The sequence below is a fragment of the Erythrolamprus reginae genome, chromosome 1 (assembly GCF_031021105.1).
Source record: "Erythrolamprus reginae isolate rEryReg1 chromosome 1, rEryReg1.hap1, whole genome shotgun sequence".
NCBI lineage: Eukaryota > Metazoa > Chordata > Lepidosauria > Squamata > Dipsadidae > Erythrolamprus > Erythrolamprus reginae.
In genome coordinates, this window is record NC_091950.1 from 128,320,269 (window position 1) to 128,342,727 (window position 22,459).

General features: G+C 43.2%; 1 protein-coding gene across 3 annotated transcripts in view; it reads right to left on the reverse strand.

The window, feature by feature from the left end:
* Nucleotides 1-4,311: 4,311 nt before the first annotated feature.
* Nucleotides 4,312-22,459, reverse strand: part of KCNQ1 (potassium voltage-gated channel subfamily Q member 1) — a 459,783-nt gene continuing 441,635 nt past the window's right edge. For all 3 annotated transcript variants that reach the window (XM_070764765.1, XM_070764772.1, XM_070764756.1), the window contains one exon: nucleotides 4,312-4,699. In XM_070764765.1, coding sequence (XP_070620866.1) covers nucleotides 4,505-4,699 — 195 coding nt within the window. In that variant the 3' untranslated portion in view covers nucleotides 4,312-4,504. The remainder of the gene's footprint in view (nucleotides 4,700-22,459) is intronic.

Genomic DNA, 22,459 nt, shown 5'->3' on the forward strand with positions numbered 1-22,459 from the left:
ACAGAGGAAGCCAAGTGACTATATTGCCACAGGAAGTGGTTTTGGGGGAACTCTTTGGGGTACCAGAGCACAATAGATTTGAGTTATAGAACCCAACTTGGGAATTCTGCTGCACAAGTCCCACTGAAATGGACCAGATTTGCTCAGAAGCACATTTGGGGCTGACTGTTTTCTTTTTAGTAGGTCAAATTCTTTTGTTGGCCATGGATTCCACCGTTATAAATTCTGGACTTTTTCCCCCCAGTAGTGATGATGATGGCTTTTATTTTGTATGTTTTAAAAGGCAATTAGACAAATAAGAAGAAATCAATACACTTTTCTGAATGCTTGAAAGTTATAAATTGGGTGAATGACAAAGAATGGATCTCCTTGTGGGCTTCCCAGTCGTTGGAAACAAGCTGCAGCATCAGACAGACTATTGCATAAACATCATATAGTGATACATATAAATAATAAACAGTCACCCTCTGATCCTGAATGTGTTTCCACACTAATTCATAAAACCAGAGATTGCTTTGGTAACAGACATTTGCAGTGATGACCTGGCTATTTTGGTGAATTTATATTGAAATGCAGCAGGAACAGATGGTCAAATCTGCTACAGTTTGGGATTTTAGTTAAGTGCAATAATATTATCCAGTTATGATGTCCCGCTTTTTGAATCTGTAGAGTTTAGTTGTGTAAAGTTATATGGAACAAAAAAACCCTGAGAAATTATCCCCGTTTCCTCCTACCTCCAATATATGAAACAAATACAATTGCTATTAGATCATCGATACTTAAAAGGCTTAAATTATCTACGATTTTGTTTTCTAATTTTTAGGACAGGAGTTATTGCAAAAGGGAATAGGCTGAGTTCCGCCTTGCACATTTCAATATTCATTTCCATACAAGGGAAAAGTTCAATATTTTATTCTGTGCAAAAGGGCTCCTCCTAAATCTTATACACTCAAACTAAAAATTTCCAATTAGCATTAAATAATATATCATTAGATTGTCCTATATTCACCTGTCTTGAGAAAAATGGAAATATTACAGGCATACATAGCAACAAAAAAAAAGAATACAAATGTAATCTCAGTGGCATCAGTGTGACTCATTAGAACACTAACATTTCCAAATAAAAGTCATAATAATATCTGGCTTTTAAAGAACTACATTTTATAAAACATTTAGATACAGCATCTGTAGCTCTGTACTTATGATTGTACACTTACTATTTAATACTATTCAGGTTGCCAAGCTGTCTTTGGGCATGGAATTTTATGACTTTTCTCTCCATACAGCAATTTAATTTTCATGAATAAATGACAATGCTACCAAAATATAGGCTTTAAAGCCTTCTATATCTCAAGTTCCATACTTGTTCTTGAGTAATATTTAATTTAATTTAATTTAATTTATTCGACTTCTATGCTGCCCAATCCTTGTAGGACTCCGTAATCTGTAATGAACAGAAGTATCAAGTTAGGATTTCTGTCATTAAGAGGACACATCTGTCCCTAATGGAAGGCTGATAGATGAAGGATAATCAATGGGACAGAATATACATCTCTTGTGACAATATCTGGGCCACAAACTTCCAAACAGAAGATTAGAGGCTTTAAAGTTTTAGAATGGTTTCTGTCCTTGTTTTGTTATTGCCATCTATATTTTTGCAGCCTAGATAGAGTTGCCATCCCAACTTTTTTCACACTTGCAGCTTCTGAATAGTATAGTTTCAAATTCTTATGCACTAAAATGTGAAGCTATGGATTTGAGACTACTTTTATGTGACAGAGAAAAATTATCCTCATGGAAACTACAAACAAAACTTACATATACATATTTGTGGAACTCAGCATCAGTTCATTCATACAGTTCTGATTGTTCCCCTATCCTGGGTTTAGAAAACCTTCGTCCTTCTCCAGTTTTCTTTGATTTTTGATTCCCAACAGGAGTATATATGCTCATAGAAAGATTAGTTAGTGCTTGGTGATTCACAGTTGAGTATGAGAACCAATTTATGCTTGAGATGAAGAGAGGCAATATGAACATCCCTTCTATGATACTGATGCTACCTGGCCATTCAATTTAAATGTCATTTCCCAAAGGAGCTAGAACCCTGATTTAAACAGAAAATAAATAACAAATGAGATTTCCAGAGAGCTAAATTCCAGCATCTGCTCTGCATAAGAACGTGGATATAGCTCTTGTTGTTATCCTGCATATGGGTTTTCTGCCCCCACAAAAGAGCGAACTGTATTAACAGAACAGGATTTGCATAAAATATAAGACATGCTTGCTTCCCATTTGTTTTACAGCTTGGATATAAAGAAACAACTTCTAACAGATGAGTGCAGAGCCATTTCCACATTCAGCAAGTAGGACTTCTTTGCAATAACCAAACAAACTCAAGAGTTTGTATATCTTAGCGTGAACAATATTCACAAATTACTGTTGGACATTATGTATTAGTGTGCCAGGAAAGAAAGAAATGAATGTGCATCTGACTTGGCAGTACATTTTCAAATAAAGTTAAACGCTGATGTGTTTCTCCAAAGCATCACTTTCAAATTCCTAATCAACGAGATCCAGTTATTCTACACCTTATTGCTGTACACTGAGAAAAAGACTAAACCTACTTCAATACACAAAACTGTGTGCTTTGAAAGCTCTTTCTGACAAATATACCCAGGATAGTAATAAATACTACAGAATATAAATTATTTGGCAGCAATATAATTGCTATTTCTAAAAAGTTCCCTATTCAATATTTCAATGTCCCCATTCCATTACAATATTATACAAAAGAAATCTTTCTTTACAAACAAGGCAGTTTTTGATTAAAGCACTGGTTCTTCCTTGAAGAGAGGCAGATTTTTGTTTTAAATGTGGTAGGTTTCACAATATTATGTGGAATAAACAAGGAAAGATGTTGTGTGGGAAGAAAATTATTCAGTGTATACTCTTGTCAGTCCATAGAATAACAATTTATGTACATTCTCTTAGTGCACAAAACTATATCACTATCAGCAGAGTCATAAATAGAATTCAGATCTAACTAGGTTCAAGTATTATTCTTACTGAAGGGTCATAGGATGAAATTAGCCAAGCACACTTGTGGAATTTTCAAACTATTTCAATTGTGTATGACTTCAGAATGATGTTTACAGCATCAGCAGCAACAACAACAGCAGATTATCCTGAGTACATACAAATGATTGTCTTTTTTGCTAATATCAGGACCAATGACAGGTAGTCCTTGGCTTACAACCATTTGTTTAGTGTCTGCTTGAAGTAACAGCAGCACTGAAAAAAGTGACTTATGACCAGTTTTCCACTTATTGCCAACTGCACCATCCTCATAGTCATGTGATCCAAGCTGATCACAGAAACATAGAAGATTGACGGTAGAAAAAGACCTCATGGTCCATCTAGTCTGCCCTTATACTATTTTCCTGTATTTTATCTTAGGATGGATATATATTTATCCCATGCATGTTTAAATTCAGTTACTGTGGATTTACCACCCATGTCTGCTGGAAGTTTGTTCCAAGCATCTACTACTCTTTCAGTAAAATAATATTTTCTCATGTTGCTTTTGATCTTTCCACCAACTAACCTCAGATTGTGTCCCCTTGTTCTTGTTCCCTCCTGGGCCTTATTTAACCCTTTAACAAATTTAAATGTTTTGATCATGTCCCCCCATTTCCTTCTGTCCTCCAGACTATACAGAATGAGTTCATAAAGTCTTTCCTGATACGTTTTATGCTTAAGACCTTCCACCATTCTTGTAGCCCATCTTTGGACCCATTCAATTTTATCAATATCTTTTTTATAGGTGAGGTCCCCAGAACTGAACACAGTACTGTATTCCAAATCTGGTCTCACCAGCGCTCTATACAGCGGGATCACAATCTCCCTCTTCCTGCTTGTTATACCTCTAGCTATGCAGCCAAGCATCCTACTTGGGATTCCATGGGATCATGGGATCACATCGGTGACTATGCCAGCTGGCTTCTGACAAGCAAATTCAATGGGCAAATTGGATTTGCTTAATGATCGCAGGCTTCCCTTTAAGAACTGCAATGACTATTCACTTATCAACTATGGCAACGTGTTGTAAAAATTAAGCATGATAACAACTATCTTCCTAAGCAAATTCTGGTCCCAATTGTAGTCATAAGTCGAGGACTACCTGTAGTCTTTTAATATTGCGGATTGATTGTAACAGAATTATTTATGCACACACACACACACACACACACACACACACAAGAAATTAGAGCTCATGAACGCATCACATGAATAAAGAATAATAACACAGTGTGGGTTTTAAGGTTTGGTAGTTATCTGCATTATTCTCTTTGGAACAACAGAAAAGAAAAAGATAGTAAAATTAGCTTAGAAGTAATGTGTCAGGTTTGTATGGCTGATTCTGAGCTTAAATTTATCCCCAAGCCCCATCAAGATTCATAATGCTGAGTGTCAATTTCATGAAAGGAAACAAGTCTCTGCGGCATCAGGAACCATCCTCTTGCTGTGCTTTTGGAACTGTTAGCTGTTCATAGGTTGGGAGAGTGCTGCTGGAAAGCAGGCCAGAGCGGACATCATTCCTGGGAGATGCTTTGGTGCTGCCTTGGTTTCCTTGCTGGCTGGAAAGCAGGCGGTGCAGCAAATCCGTGATGAGATTCAGCTTCTGGTCTATCTGGACTACCTGTGAAGACCAACAAAGCAACACTCAGCATTTAGGTGAAATTCAATGGTGAAAAAGCAAGTACATTTAGGCAAGAAGAGGAAAATGCACAAGTACGGTACAGTATATGTGGTACCTTGCTCAACAGTAGTAACTGGGAGAGGGATCTTGGAGTCCTAGTGGACAACCACTTAAATATGAGCCAGCATTGTGCAACAGCTGCCAAAAAAGCTAACACAGTTCTAGGATGCATTAACACATGGATCAACAAAGATGGCACTGGAGCCGTCACACGCAAATAGCACAACTGGTGTACTGGTAAGAACCTACATCTGCTCCTTACGTGACGTTAGAGCCCACAACAGCAGAAAGCAAAGGCAAAAATACTAGTTTTATAGTGAGAGGCGAGGTGAATCCCAGAATTTTGACAATCAGTTTTAAATCTGGATTGGAATACCTTTAGTTAAAAAAAACCCATATCTCTCTTTTGTAAATGATGTCATGAGAACAAGGGGATCTCAGCTATTAAAAAATAAATAAAAGCAAAAGAACCCCCCACCCCAAAAGCCACACTGTCATCTGGAAGACTTCTTAGACTTGATGCTTTGTTGCTCTTCTTGAGAGTGTGCCCATTTCAAAATGAGGAGCTCCATGCCTGGAGCACATAGCTGAAATACCAGAACAAAAGCTGGCATGAGGGGGAAGCTGACCTCTAACTATCTACATACAATATCAAAACAAATGACGGTAATTGGGAAATGAAAGAGACAGAGGGAGAGGGAGAGAGAGAGACTGCTGGGAAGGCTGATGTTTTGGGGATCCCAGCAAGAAGAGATTTGTGGAACTTGAGCCACTCAATAGCGGCATGGGTAATATCTTTAGCCCTTGGTGCCCTGCTTTGTTCTTCTAGCATAAGAGAGCATGGGAGAATAAGCAGCACCAAGGCTTACTTGGCATGAGACAGCCTACCCCTACATTTCACTTAACTGTGCGAGCTGGCACTGTGGTTAGAGGAGGGCAGAATAAAAAGGCCTTGCTCATTCTTTTCCCACTTACAGTGGAAAGGATGCCTTTTGTCTCAAAATGGCTGTGGTGGGCAACACAGAATAACGGAATCTAATGTTCTCATGCTCGGATTTAGCTTCTACTTGATTCCAGGGATAATAGGAACCTTAAATGAAAAGGAGGCAGCACACTGAGAGGCTAAAAAATGACGCCAATTTGACAAAAATAAAAATAAATGTCTGAAATGATTAAATAAACGAGGTATAGGGGATCAGGGGGAAAAACGCCATCTGATTTTCAACATAACCCCAATGGCGTAAGATCACCTTGTGGCGTTTTCTCCCATGTAAACTAGTCAAATACACACACAGGCAAACTTTTCCCCAGCTCCAAATTGAGGATGCATAAAAACAGAGAAACCTGTCAGTTACTACTCTGCTGGTAGGAAGTGGCTAACCGCCCCCTCCCCCCAACTCTTTGTGACCTGCTAGAATTAATGAGGGAAAGATAATGTTCTTGACCTTTCAATCAATGATTGGGTTTAAATATGGTTCTCTCCGCTAAAAAAAATTAGTAGCTGATCACAGAGCCAGATTATAGGCCTTACTCTAGGAATGAGTACCCCAACCTTCTTCTCCCTGCTGACCTCTGACCCATGATAGGTGCTGAAGCCAGCCATAAACCAGTTACACAGAAACAAATCTCTCCATGTCTGGTTATCGTCCAAGCATCATTCTGGACAGTAAAAGATAATAAGTCTGAGCAAAATGTCAACAAACCTGGAGAATTTCAAGTGCAGTTCAAATGTTTTTCAACCAAAAGAGAATACTGTTTTTGTCAAATAATTTGGACATTTGCAGGGAAGCAGATGAAGAAACCACAAAAATACAAGGTGCTGGAGGATACATTGCAGCTGGCTTTTTCTCCCTTACAATGCAAAGCAAAGATTGCAATCCCCAAGCCACTTAATTCCAAAATAAGTGGTGAGAGCGTTGTAAATCAAAATATCTGTGAGAGATTGTGTTGGCTATTTGTTACACAGACATTATCGCCTACAATCAACGTGAATTTATTTGCTTGGTGGGAAAAGCATTGCAAGGGGAATCCAAGTCAGGGCATAGTAGATACTTTTCTAAAAACAAGAAACACCACTGTAATTGCTTAGGAAACTGGAGCAATCAAATCTGGTCTACAAAAATCCAGATAGCAATTAGAGAACTAGAGAACTGGGTCCCACAGAGTTGGCCTTCTCCGGGTCCCGTTGGGCGGGACCCAGGGGAAGAGCCTTCTCTGTGGCGGCCCTGGCCCTCTGGAACCAACTCCCCCCAGAGATTAGAATTGCCCCCACCCTCCTCGCCTTTCGTAAGCTCCTTAAAACCCACCTCTGCCATCAGGCATGGGGGAACTGAGATATTCTTTCCCCCTAGGCCTCTGCAATTTATGCATGGTATGTTTGTATGTATGTTTGGTTTTATAAATAAGGGTTGTTTTTTTTTTAGTATTGGATTGTTACATGCTGTTTTTTGTCACTGTTGTTAGCCTCCCCGAGTCCACGGAGAGGAGCGGCATACAAATCCACTAACTAACTAACTAACTAACTAACTAACTAACTAACTAACTAACTAACTAACTAACTAACTAAATTTTTTTTAAAAAAGAGCTATTAGCTACCCCTCAATAATCACACATACCTCTGCAGCCCAGGTGGTGCAGTGGCTGGAGTGCAGTATTGCAAGGTACTTCTGCCGATCACCGTCTGCCAGCAGTTTGGCAGATCGAATCTCAGTAGGCTCATGGTTGACTCAGCCTTCCATCCTTCCAAGGTCAGTAAAACGTGGACCCAGATTGTTGGGGGTAATATATGCTGACTCTCTGTAAACCGCTTAGAGAGGGCTGTAAAGCACTGTGAAGCAGCATATAAGTCTAAATGCTATTGCTGTCTGATAATGGAGTACTTTTTGGACAGCATAGAATAGGATAAACAAGCTTTCAGAGCTCTTATTATATTTTATTTTATTCTTGCAATTTATACACCACCTTTCCTTCAGATGCCCAGGATAGTGTATATAACAGTGTTGGGGAACCTTTTTGGGTTTGCATGCCAAAAGGGGGGGGGGGAGAATGGGGAGGGTTGTGCATGTGTGTGCCCACACCCATACTTCCATGCGGCCCCCTGCTTATTCGCAGGTGACCTCCGCAACCCCGCACACAACGGCACTCCCATTTTTCCCTCTCTCCAGGCTTTAGAGTATTTATAGGAGCCTGGGGGGGGGACAAAAATGGCCTACCCACCCTTCAGAGGCACCCAGAGGCAGAAAATGGTCCAATTGCCAACTTCTGGTTGAACCAAAAGATCCATTTTTTGCTCTCCCCAAGTACCAGAACCTTTTTAGGAGTCTGGGGAGGGTACAAAGGGCCTGTCCCATCCCCCCCAGAGGTCTTCCATAGTCTGGAAACATTCCGTTTGCCAACTTCTGGTTAAACCAGTAGTTCTGCTTTTTTCTTTCCTCAGGCTTCAGAGTCTTTCTAGGAGTCTGGGGAAGGTGAAAACAGCCTCCCTCCCTGCCCTCCTTTGACTGACCTCACAAGGATGGAAGGTGAAATCGGAGAAACTCAAATGGCCAAACTGCTGGCAGCCAGCAGACGTAGCCTGCAGGACTGCCTTCTAACCGCTGTGCTACCGCAGCTCAAAGATAACGCACCTTTGGTTCAGGAACTCAAGGCACATGCATAGCACTTCAACCTCCCATATTTGTTCAACAACAATCCTGTGAGGTAGGCTGGGCTGAAGTGAGCTGATGTGGCTGCAGATGGAATAGAAACGATCTCTCTGGTTTCAGTCAAATACAATAGCTATTTCACCCTAGTCCTGGCCCATCCTGTTTCATTTTTTAACTGCTTCCTAATCTGAAATAAGAGAGACCAGCCTCTCCTTCAACTACTGGAGATCAGGTAGACCTTAGAAAGTCACACATGACCCTATTTTTAAACTGCCCATGACTAGTGTTGGGTGAACCGAACTTGCAAAGTTCGGGCTCGTGCCGAACTTTGCAATGTTCGGAATGCCGAACTCGAACCCGAACGTTTTTAAAAGTTCGGGTTCGGGTTTGGCATTCGCTCAAACACTGCAAAATGCCGCCACCCGTGAGGAGAGTGGGGAACCCCATTGTGGGGTTCTGCAAGCAAAAGCAGCGCTGCAAGCAAAAGGAGGTGGGAAATCCCAGGAAGGGGTTCCAGGGGTGGGGCTTTGACGTCACGGAGACTACTTCCTGGCTGACCGAAACGGGGAGGAAGGAGTCTCCATGATTTCAAAGCCCCGCCCCTGGAATCCCATCATGGAATTCCCCACCTCCTTTTGCTTGCAGCACCGCTGCAGCATCCTTTTCTGTAAAAATAAAAGGAAGCAAAAGGAGGTGGGGAATTCCCCACCACCTTGTTTATTTTTTATAGAAAAGGACGCCGCAGTGGCTTGCTGCTGCTCGGGTTCGGGTTCAGGTTCGGCGAACTCACCCGAACTTCACGGCAAAGTTTGGGTGAGTTCGCCGAACCCGAACTTCGTTGGGTTTGCCCAACACTACCCATGACAGCTTCCAGCCACAACTCAATGACAGCAACACTGATGCCTGGTGGTAGGACAGTGCCCTGAAAATTCAAGATACCCCTCAAAGTGAAAGAAAATATGCTCTCTGCGATATTGAAGAAACTTCCAAAACTGTAAATTTTTTAGTTGCTTTGAGTTGCAAGGCTTATTGCAGTGATGGCGAAAGTCCCCTATCGCGCATGTGTGAGTGCCCACACCCACAATTCAATGCCTGGGGAGGGCAAAACAGCTGCACCCACTCCCCAGAGGCCCTCTGGAGGCCAGAAACGGCCTGTTTCCCAACTTCTGGTGGGCCCAGTAGGCTCGTATTTTGCCCTTCCCAGGCTCTATAAGCTTCCTTGGAGCCGGGGGAGGATAAAACACCCTCCCCCATCACCCCAGAGGGTCTCTGGAAGCAAAACATGCCCTCCCAGAGCCTCTGTGTGAGCCAAAAATCAGCTGGCTGGCCCGCACACATGCATGTTGGAGCTGAGCTAGGGCAATGGCTCACGTGCCATAGATATGGCTCCATGTGCCACCTGTGGCACTCATGCCATAGGTTCGCCATCACTGGTTTATTGTCTGGGATGAGAGCCCCATGGTTAGGAGGTCTAACCCTCAGACTAAACGTTTCCTGACCTATGTGGGAGGAAAGAGGCCTTGGAGAAAAAAATAACCATTCAATTTCTTTTCTTCAATACCTTTGCCACAATTTATATTTGTTCCACAGATTCATTGAATGAACTTACATTGTTAGAAAACAATAATAAATGGAATGCACCAAATTTTAAGAACACAATAGTGCTACAGAAAGCAAAATGGTGCTTACATTAAATTAATTCCTGATAGCTTGAAATTGAATATGCATTTAACATGGAACCAAGACCCACTGAAGTCAGTAAGACTTACTTTTGAACAAATATGCATAGGATATTTTGTAGTGTGTCTTAGGTTCACTGTACCCTACATTCTGCAATGAATAACGTTTTCAAACAGATTTACTTGATTATAAAATTAGCTGCAGTGCCAGCAGTGTAATAAAAGCAAGGCAGGCAGAAAAAAAAATGCTGACTCCAGTGAAATCTCAGCTCCTCTGGACAGCCCTGAACCCTTCAGTTAAAGAGCAAGCTGTACTAATAAGATATAAAAATAATTCAGGCTAATTTGCCTCTTTCATACAAATGAGGAGGAAAGTGATTCTTGGCTGGTGCATTAGTCATCCCAAAGGAGACTCACATTTTATGCAGTCGGATTCACTAGAATTGTAAAATTCATTATTTTATTTTTGTTGCACAGCAGACTTTTATAGTATTTTAAATTGAAATACTTTTTCTGCTGAAAAGGGGAACTTTTCTGCAACTCCTTTCAGGTAGCAAATCAAATTTTGCTGTGAGACAGAGATGATTATACAAGGTTTTCGGGGTGGGCTCCATTTAATATTAATCAAATTAATCAAATTAAATAATAATATTAATCAAATCTGTATGCCGCCCCTCTCTGTAGACTCGGGGCTCAGCCTTCGCTGAGCATTGCAACGTTTTGCGTGCGTGCGTGCGCCCACTCGCACAAACATGCATGGTCCCTCGTGCAATTTGGTTTCTGCACATGGTCAGTAGCTGAAATCAACCCAAAATACAGCTGAGGAGCTGATCAAAGGCAAAGGAATAAAGTTTAAACCTGGGGGCAGGTGGGAGGGCCCTTTCACAAGCAGCAGAACCAGAAAACTTTCACAACAGTAAAAAAATAATTCAAAAAAGATGGTGGCACCCACGGATCAGCACCAGCTGATCCAGTTCATTGATGTCACCAGCGGGTTGCTACTGATTTGGATGATCCGGTCCAAACCGGGAGGAACCCTATTTCTGAATGTTTTAGTAACAACATGACATATAAGAAAATTCATGTTCTAATAACATGAATTGTCCACCTCTTCTCAACTAGTCACATACTTAGTTAAATGTGACTATGTCAAATTATCATTTATAGCTCATAATTTTTATATAAGCTAAAATATTTTTTCCTACTACTATTACTGCAAATCAATGATTGGGGAGAAAAATAAAGCAAAATGTTATCTTATAAAGCCATTATATTTTTCTTGCTTCTCCAAAAAGAAATGGCCTGAATCACAGACATCCATAAGATTCATGTTGATCAGATGTCTTGAACCAGAACATGAGATAGTAGCAGGATGAGGTGGAGAAGAAACTTAATTCATACGTTCTGCTTCAAAATGCCTTACTGGAAATGCAAAGCCACTCTTTGGTGCAATTCACCAAAGGGGTAAAAAGGTAGGAGAAAGAATAAACAGATATTAAAAATCTATCACGCTTGGATAGCCTGACTTTAGCTTTAACACAGAGAAAACAATTTGGTTGGAGGCTAGGTAAAGTGGTAAGAAAGAAAAAGAGAGAGAGACAATGTCTCTTTTAATGCATCACAGTATTAAGACCAGGGGTGGGCTACTGCCCGGACAGTGGGGGCATGCAGTGGGGTAGCGAAAATGGAGCTCCACCCCAGAGGACTCAATTTGCACTGAAAGATGTTGAAAGAAAATAATAATAATTATAATAATAATTTATTGGATTTGTAAGCCGCCCCTCTCTGTAGACTCGGGGCGGCTAACAACAATGATAAAAACAGCATGTGACAATCCAATAATAAAACAACTAAAAACCCTTATTATAAAACCAAACATACACACAGACATACCATGCAAAACTTGTAATGGCCTAGGGGGAAGGAATATCTCAACTCCCCCATGCCTGGTGGTATAAATGAGTCTTGAGTAGTTTATGAAAGACAGGGAGGGTGGGGGCAATTCTAATCTCTGGGGGGAGTTGGTTCCAGAGGGCCGGGGCTGCCACAGAGAAGGCCCTTCCCCTGGGGCCCGCCAAACAACATTGTTTAGTTGATGGGACCCGGAGAAGGCCAACTCTGTGGGACCTTATCGATCGCTGGGATTCGTGGGGTAGCAGGTGGTTCCGGAGGTAGTCTGGTCCAAAGCCATGTAGGGCTTTAAAGGTCATGACCAACACTTTGAATTGTGACCGGAAACTGATCGGCAGCCAATGCAAGCCACGGAGTGTTGAGGAAACATGGGCGAAGCTTGGAAGCCCCACGATGTCTCTCGCGGCTGCATTCTGCACGATCAGAAGTTTCCGAACACTTTTCAAAGGTAGCCCCATGTAGAAGCCATGACCATAGTGTGGTAGTAAAATTTTTGATAGCCCTTCACTGATTAAGACATACTAAAAGTTGCTGTGTGGACAAGCAAGAAGTTGGATGAAATAATACAGAACTGTTCCCAGTATGAAACCAAGTCAACTAAGTGCTTAAATCCGCAGACCGGAGAGTTTGCTTTCTGTGCTGTTTTGTATATGACATTCCCCCATCTCAATGGAAACAAGATAATAGTCAAATATGCAAGTTCAACATTTGAATGCGTTGGGCTTACACAGGTCCCAAAGTTACATGCGACGGTGTAGAACATTAACGATGGGTTGCTATCCATAAAGAGTTGCATGGATTCAAGATATATACCGTACTTCCTCCCAGCCAAAGTACAAATTTTGATGCTGGGATCACTAACCTTCCCAAAAGGTCCTTTGTGAGCCAAGAGATGAAGATACACCCATAATTATTCAGTCTGCTATTAAGAAAGAGTTTCTGGAATGTTGGCCACTTGTCTATCATCTGCCAAACATACATTCATACATGCGTTGGTATGTGTGTGTGTGTATACATACACCCACATCCACACTCCTACATCCTCACTTTGGCAGTAATATAACACTGTACAAAATTAATCTCTTGTTTCAAAAAGTCCTCAAGCAATTATAGTGAGCAGTGAAAACTTGTAGATACATCAAGCATTGCTACAAACATATGGGAATTGTCAAGCTAAGACACTGTTCAAGATGTATAGTTTCTGGGCTGAGCAGTTATTAGATACACCCAGTCTAATGGAAAGAAAGAAAGGGAGGAAGGCCAGAGATTATTCTTTAACACTTTCCAGTGAAACATTTATATACAAAAGATGAATTAAGTGTTCTCTAAGGAGAGTAACATAAGAACAAGTGCCTCTTATACTGTTTTTAGCAATCATTTGATTGTGTTGTAGAATAAAATGACTTGCATGATATAGGGATACATGCATGCATACCAGTAGTGGGTTCTAAAAACCATTGTTACCGGTTCACACGCAAGTGCACTTCTGGGCATGTGCAGAAGTATCCTGGATAAGTGGGTGGAGCCTCCTGCAGCTGGCGCTACCGCTTCGCAACCCACTGATGATGGACATGTATTCTCACATTTGCTTTTTTTCATTGACCCAGTGGTTGCATCCTTGTGACTAAAACCTTTGACAGGTAGTTCTCAACTTACAACCATCGTTACAACGTTCGTTCAGTGACCGTTCAAAGTTACGATGATGTTGAAAAAAGTGAACTATGACTGTTTTTTACACTTAGAGTAGACCATTGCAGCTTCCCCATTGTCACGTGATCAAAATAGAATAGAATAGAATTCTTTATTGGCCAAGTGTGATTGGACACGCAAGGAATTTGTCTTGGTGCATATGCTCTCAGTATACATAAAAGAAAAGATAAGTTCGTCAAGAATCATGAGAGGTACAACACTTAATGATAGTCATAGGGCACAAATAAGCAATCAAATCATATTAGGAAACAGTCAATATAAATTGTAAGGATACAAGCAACAAAGTTACAGTCATTAGTGGAAGGAGGTGGGTGATGGGAATGATGAGAAGATTAATAGTAGTGCAGTCAATAGTTCGACAGTGTTGAGGGAATTATTTGTTCAGCAGAGTGATGGCATTGGGAGAAAAAAAACTGTTCTTGTGTCTAGTTGTCTTGGTGTGCAGTGCTCTATAGAGACATTTTGAGGGTAGGAGTTGAAATAATTTATGTCCAGAATGTGAGGCATTCGGAAATATTTTCACAGCCCTCTTTTTGACTCATGCAGTATACAGGTCCTCAATGGAAGGCAGGTTGGTAACAACTGTTTGTTCTTGCAGTTCTGATTATCTTCCAAAGTCTGTGTCAGTCTTGTTGGGTTGCAGAACCAAACCAGACTGTTATAGAGGTGCAGATGACAGACTTAATAATTCCTCTGTAGAACTGAATCAGTAGCTCTTTTGACAGTTTGAGCTTCCTGAGTTGGCACAGAAAGAACATTCTTTCTTGTGCTTTTTTTGATAACGTTTCTGATGTTAGGTGACCATTTTAGATCTTGCAATATGGTACAACCTAGAAATTTGAAGGTCCCTACATTGCAACCATTATAAACGCATGCCAGTTGCCACAAAATTTGGACATGTGGCAAATGGCATGAATTTATGATGGTTACAATGTCCTGGGGTCATGCAATCAGTTTTTGCAAGCCTCTGACAAGCAAAGACAATGGGGAAGCTGATTCACTTAAAAACTATGTTACTATTGTAACTTGACAACTGCAGTGATTCACTTAACAATTATCACAAGAAAAGTCATAAAACAGGGCAAAACTGTCTTGCACAGCAATGGAAATTTGGGCTCAATTGTGGTTAAGGACTGCCTATATTGTGGTCTTAAGTTAAGGACTACCTGCATTAGGGAACAAGAATCCAACTCAATCCTTTCTTATGTCCTGAACTTTTATGAGTCTGTTCGGTGTATTTGGTTTTTAAGTTCATCTGCTGGGATCCTGTGCATAATTTCATGGAGTTTGACAACTGCATTGTCAGCTCAAACTCCTTATGGCAGTGATGGTGAACCTTTTTTTCCTTGAGTGCTGAAAGCGTGTGAGTGCGCACTATCGCATATGCGCGAGTGCCCATATCCATAATTCAATGCCTGGGGAGAGTGAAAAATGGCTGCCACAGAGGCCCTCTGGAGGCCAGAAATGGCTTGTTTCCCAACTTCTGGTGGGCCCAGTAGGCCAATTTTTCACTCTCCCCAGGTTTCAGAAGCTTTCCTGGAGCCTGGGGAGGGAAAAACACATCCCCCCCAGAAGCCCCCTGGAAGCTGAAAATACCCTCCCAGAGCCTCCATGCAAGCCAAAAATCAGCTGGCTGGCCAGCACATGCGCAGTGGAGCTGAGCTAGGGCAATGGCTTGTGTGTCAGCAAATATGGCTCTGTGTGCTGCCTGTGGCCATAGGTTTGCCACCACTGACTTTTTGGGCTTGACGTATCAAAAATTCAGAAAATGCCTTAACTTGATTCCACTAGCCTATCACCTCTGCCCCAAACCAATGAGAAACAATTCTTTTACACATTCATAGTCAAAATGAAGCTGTTCTGGTTGCAATTCTGGCTGCCTCCACAGTTTTTCACAAATAGTGTAAAGTCACGCCCTGTTCTTGTGAGATTTTTAGAGGCTCTGGACCCTGCACAGGAGCATGGGACTTATTATTATTATTATTATTATTATTATTATTATTATTATTATTATTATTATTTATTAGATTTGTATGCCGCCCCTCTCCGCAGACTCGGGGCAGCTCACACCAGTGATAAAAACAATACATAATGACAAATCTAATAATTAGAATCTAAAATAACAATAGTACATTTAAAAAGTTTAAAAAGCAAGGAACCCCAATATAAAAACATGCATACAGTCATATCATGCACAAAAACTACATAGGCAGAGGGAGATGTCTGAGTTCCCCCACGCTTGACGACAGAGGTGGGTTTTAAGGAGTTTACAAAAGGCAAGGAGGGTGGGGGCAGTTCTAATCTCTGGAGGGAGCTGATTCCAGAGGGTCGGAGCTGCCACAGAGAAGGCTCTTCCCCTGGGTCCTGCCAGACAACATTGTTTAGTCGACGGGACCTGGAGAAGACCAACTCTGTGAGACCTAACCGGCCGCTGGGATTCTCTCATGGAACTTCTGGACACTGCGGTGAGATCTCACTTCATTCCTGCACGGCCTCCATAGCCTCCCCAAAACCACACAAATCCACACTCTGTTCTCGCATGATTTTTAGGCGCCTCTAGAGGCCACATGACAGCATGGCCCTTGCACACAGCTTCCAGGTCTTCCAGAAGATGCACAACAGCACATCACAGCTATGGATCCTAGGTGCCAGCTAGGTGCAGATGGCGGGGGTGACTCTCCCCTTCTCTTCCTACTTGGGAACAAAATAAATTCCTTAGCTGCACTTATTCAGCAGCTACCGCCTCTTTTTTAAAGGCGCCGCAAGTTGTTTCGCTGGGAAATGGCAAAGTCCCCATAGCTTTCATTTCCCATTGCAAACTCAGTGCAGCGGACTTTTTAGGGTTAAAAAAGGGAAAGAAAAGAAAAGCAGAATGACTCCACAAAGAATAAAAGAACTTACTGAACACGCACTCCCCTCTCGCCACACACTGAAAAACTTTGGTCCGCTTCCAACGCGAACTGCTCTGCTTCTTGAATCCTTGGCTTTCATTCCGGTATGATACTAAAGCTATAACTAATAACCCCCTGCCTGTGCCTGCTGATAATTTCACCGGCTGAGTAGCTATTCTGGTTCATCGTAGTATGTCCTGAAGATGTCAAGACAATTTTTTTTTTAATTAAAAAAGGCTCAAAGATAAAACGTTCACAGGTCTCTGGCGGTGACGAATACTCCTCCTCCCTCCCCCACTCCCACCCGACACATTTAACAACCTTGCTGCTGCAGGCAGATGTTTTCTAGGATAGTTATATTCTTAGATGCTGGCTAAGACAATGGCTCCCTCTATCCCCTTCCTCTGCGTCTCACACATACATTTATTAATTCAAACCAGATTTGGGATTGTTCCCATCTTCTAAAGCAAACATGCCATGTATCACGTTGGGCGAGTTCAGTCCCTGCGTATGTTGCACTTCACGTCTCACTATTCCCAGGCAAGAAGGTTGCTTTTTAAAGTGTAGAAAAGAAAAATGCTTGCTTTGTTTCCTTTTCCACCCTCCCCCCCTTTTTTGAACTATTTTCACTTTCTGAGTGACTCGAGCCTCCTTTTACCATTTACAACGAGAAACATTTGTAACGTTAATGAATTCTGACTTTGGAATTAATCTTCAGTGGAAACGGAGATGGAATAACCAACTTGCTAAGAATTCATTTTAGAACTCTAAAATCAAAATCAGTGGTGGTTCCCCCCCCCCAAACTTGGCAAACTTTTAATGTGTGGATTTTGACTCTCTTGCTGGCTGGGGAATTCTGGGAGTTGAAATCCACACATCTTGAAGTTTGCCAAGCTTGAAAAACGCTGTTCTGAATCATTCGAGTAGCAGCCTTGGATTGCTAACACCTGCATGTTCATTAGCTGGCACAACTCTTTAAACAATAACATCTGCACACGGGAACGATCCATTGCAAGTCTAAGTTTTATAAGTGGAACGTCACAACCCATGTCATAATAGGGCTTCTGAAAATAATAATAATAATTGTTCTGTCTGGGTCCCCCCAGACGCCAACCCCAACCAAAAAGAGTATCCAGACACACTGGTAAAAAGCAAAGGCAGTTTATATACGTCAAAGCAAACACAGGTAACAAAAACTGTTCTTACAGATAGGAACACTATGAAGCTTCACAGAGGTTTCATGAAGGCCAGGCAATAAAACAGGATTCTTGCTGGCAAAAACAACGCTGGAGATAATAAAACCCACGCCTCCAAGTCTTCCAGACTTCTAGGCCACAAGCCAAGATCAGAGACGTCGAGAATCGAAGCAAGGTCACAGGACTCCTAGTTGATCACTCTCCACAAGACTGTAAGGGCGGGCCTGCCTTTTGAACCCTGCTGAGGAGAACCACACCCAAACCCAGCTGTTGCCAATTCAGGGATGGAAATACCTTTCTAATTGGCCCCGTCTTTGAGCTGCACGTCGCTGCCTCATGTCTATTATAGCCTGTGCGTCTTCATCCAATGAATCCAGGCTACTAGCTGGGGAGAGCCCCCCCCCCGGGGGTCTCAGGCTGCTCTCCCTCCTCCTCTTCCTGATGTTCCTCTCCCCAGTCTGCCTGGTCCTCCCCCTCCTGTTCACTGTCCTCCTCCTCTGGGCATGGATCCGGCAGAGATCCAGCCGGTCCCTGAGGAGCCTCAGGCTGAATCACAACAAATAATAATAATAATAATAATAATAATAATAATAATAATAATTTATTAGATTTGTATGCCTCCTCTCTCTGAAGACTCAGGGCGGCTCACAACAATGATAAAAACAATATTATAGTGGCACAAATCTAATATTAAAAGAAATAACTAAAACCCTATCATATTAAAACCAGACAATACATACATACCAAACATAAATTATAAGGAGCCTGGGGGAAAGATGTCTCAAATCCCCCATGCCTGGCGGTATGGGTGGGTCTTGAGTAGTTTACGAAAGACAAGGAGGGTGGGAGCAATTCTAATCTCCGGGGGGAGTTGATTCTAGAGGGCCAGGGCCTCCACAGAGAAGGCTCTTCCCCTGGGGCCCGCCAGACAACATTGTTTTGTTGACGGGACCCGGAGAAGGCCAACTCTGTGGGACCTTATCGGTCGCTGGGATTCATGCGGTAGCAGGCGGTTCCAAAGGTACTCTGGTCTAATGCCATGTAGGGCTTTAAAGGTCATAACCAACACTTTGAATTGTGACCGGAAATTGATCGGCAGCCACAGCAAAGCCCACAGCAAAGCCAGTTTATACATTCATTTGCAAGGCACCAAGTGTTGCTTAATTAACTCCCATGCGTGCATATGTGTAACACTTCGTGTAGGGGGAAATCCGTCCTTGTTAGCCATGTTTTGGAATCGAGGCAGACTCCAGTAAAGGCAGATATACACCTGCATGATTACATATGAGTCGTCCTTGGGTTTCAACCAGAATTGAGCCACTGCTAAACAAGACAGTGGTCGAGTGAATTTTGCCCCATTTTTATGAGCTTGCTTCTGATGGTTATTAAGTGAATCGCTGCAATTGTTAAGTTAGTAATATGGTTGTTAAGTGAGCCCGGCTTCTCCATTGTTTGTCAAAGGGGTTATAAATTTTGATCAGATGACCATGAGAATGCTTCAATGGTCCTGTGGAAAATAGGCGTTGATTGCTTACCTGAACGCCTCTTCTCGTACGGTGAGTGGGTACAGCAGTCACATGGGTTGCTCCTGTCCAATCCGGTGGAACTGAGCCTAGTATTAAAAAAGACTGCTGGATCCGCCCCTTCCCCAGAATTCGCGAATCCGTAGACTAGGCTCAGTAGTGAAGCTCTTTAATGTTCAACTCTCATGTGTTATAAGAAAATAGAATAGAAGGTACAGAAGACCACACATAGGGAGGGAAGTGACTGCTGTACCCACTCACCGTACGAGAAGAGGCGTTCAGGTAAGCAATCAACGCCTATTCTCCGTACTGAAGGAGTGGGTCCAGCAGTCACATGGGACATACCCAAGAGATAGGTCCCTAGGGTGGGAGTACATTGCTATCGTGAAAGATAACGGATTGGAGTACTCTACTGCCGAAGGCAGCGTCCGCTGAAGCGTACGAATCGATTTTGTAGTGCTGCATGAAGGAATTTGATGAGGCCTAAGTGGCTGCTTTGCAGACTTCTTCCAACGGAGCCTGAGTCGCCCAGGCGGCAGATGTGGCAGCGCTTCTGGTGGAATGCGCTGTAATATTCCTTGGAATAGAGAGGGAAGCTGTCTCGTAGGCCTTAGAGATGGTCCCTCTGATCCAACGACCTATTACTGTAGAAGACACTCTGGATCCCAAGGATCTGGAATGGTCGACCATGAAGAGTGCTTCAGACATCCGGATGGATCTTGTGCGTTGGATATAAACCTTTGGCGCTCTAGGGAGATTCAGAGTGTGCCATCTAGTAGCCAGGAGATGCTCTCGTTGGAGACAGAAGGAAGGTAATATGATATCCTGAGATCTGTGAGACCTGGAACTAACCTTTGGTAGAAAGGTGGGGTCCAGACACAGAACCACCTTGTCCAGGTGAAACTGGCAAAGATCCTGTCTGAGAGAAGGGCTGCCAACTCAGATATGCGTCGGGCGGATGTAATCGCCACCAGGAATGCTATCTTAAAGGATAGGTACCTGAGGGACGCAGAGTTCAGGGGTTCGTAAGGTGTCTGAGAAAGAGAGTAGAGAACCCGTGGCAAGACCCAGGTAGGATATCTGTGGATTTTAGAAGGCCTGAGGTGGCCACTCCCCTTAGAAATTCTTGGATTTCTGGGAGGGAGCAGAGGGGCTGCCTGCGAGGCCCCGCCAAGACGGAAGAAATGACAGCCAGGAGTCGGCGGATGGAGCTGGTAGAGAGGCCCTGGTGGAAAACCTTTCCCGAGGAAGGTGATTATCCTGTGGATGGGAAGACACAGGGGAGAAAGACCCTCCTGCGAACACCCTGATGGAATTTGGACCAAGAATGGTCGTAGATCCTTGGTAGACCCTCTTCTAGACTTCAGGATGATTTCCACTGAGTCCGGGTCAAACCCTCGCAGGTCTAAGTCCCTCCGGATAATAGCCAGGCGATGAGTTGGGACCACTCAGGTCCGGATGGAAGGAGGCCCCCTGTCACAACCTATCCTCCGAACTGGGAGTCGCCAGGGGTCCTGGACGGACCGTTGTTGGAGGTCCGCGAATCATGGTCTGCGAGACCCGTGAGGGGCAATCAGAATTACTCGGGCCGTCTCCAGGAGGATTTTGTTGATCACGTCTGGCAGAATTGGAATTGGAGGGAAGGCATACAATAGATCTGGAGGCCAAGGGCTCCTGAGAGCATTGATTGCCTCTGCTCCCGGAGACGGGAACCTGGGGATGAAGCGAGGGATCTGGGCATTGGCTTTGGCCGCCTATAGATCCAACCCTGGATGGCCGAACCTGAGGCAGATTTGGTGGAATAGTGACTGATGGAGATTCCACTCGCCTGGATCTAAGGTCGCTCGCGAGAGCCAGTCCGCTTGGACGTTGAGGCTCCCCGAGATGAGGTCGACTAGAAGCGACTGGAGATTCTTCTCTGCCCAAAGGCCTAACTTCAGGGCCTCCCTCATGAGGGCCTTGGATCTAGAGTCTCCGTGTCTGCCAATATAGCTTTTGGTGACTAGATTGTCGGTGAAAATCAGCACATGCTGGTTGGAGTGTGAGACTGGGATTGTTTTGGAGCTAGAGACACGGCTCTTAATTCTAGCCAATTGGTGGGCCTGGAAGCCTCCTCCGGTGACCAAGTGCCCTGAGCTAAAAGACCCTGGGCGTGGGCTCCCCAGCCCGAGAGGCTGGCATCTGTGGTGACTACAAACTGGTCGGGGCACCGGAAGGAAGATCCCTTGTCTAGGGCTGGATAAGTCCACCACTTGAGGGATCTGCGAACCGTCGGTGGAATGGTGAGGCGACGATTCGAGATACTGTGGCCCGAACTCTGGAATGGTAATAGAAGCCCCTGAAGGACCCTGGCGAGAAGACAGGACCAGGGGACAATACCAAGACATGACACCATTAACCCAAAAGGGAAGATAGGGTGGCAATGGAGGTAGATTGCTGGGGCAGGATGCGAGCAATGAGATCCAAAGGCTGCGTTTTCTCTCAGAGGAGAAGAAAACCTGGGATATCTCAGAATTAATGATAGGCCCCAGATGCAGGATGGAAGAGGATGGATCAAGATGACTCTTGTTAAGGTTTATGGAAAAAAACCATGGTTCTGTAGAACCTACATGGTAGAGGAGAGGTCTGCAGCTACACCAGCTCTGGAATTACTATGAATTAAAAATGTCATTTAAATAACATAAAAAATGAAAGGGAAAGGCTCGGATATGAGCCGCCAAGGATCCCAAAGGTTTAGTGAAAACTCTGGGAGCTGAGGAGAGCCCAAAAGGCATAGCCCTATACTGAAAATGCCTGCTTTGAAGGCTAAGCGCATAAATCTCCTATGGACCTTGGCAATGGGAATATGGAGGTAGACCTCAGTGAGATCTAGAGACACCATAAAGACTCCTCGAAGAAGAGCTGGTAAAATGGAAGATAGGGAGTGTATTTTGAATTTACTAAATTTAATGAAGCGGTTTAATTTCTTTAGGTCCAAGATGGCTCTCCAGCCTCCAGAAGTCTTGGGGACCATAAGGAGGGTGGAATAGAAGCCTAAACCTCTCTGGAGAGAGGGGACCGATTGAATAGCTCTAATGGTCAACAATGAGAAATAGCCTCCTCCATTCGAATACGAGATGGAGAGGAACTGGGAGAGGAACAAGAAA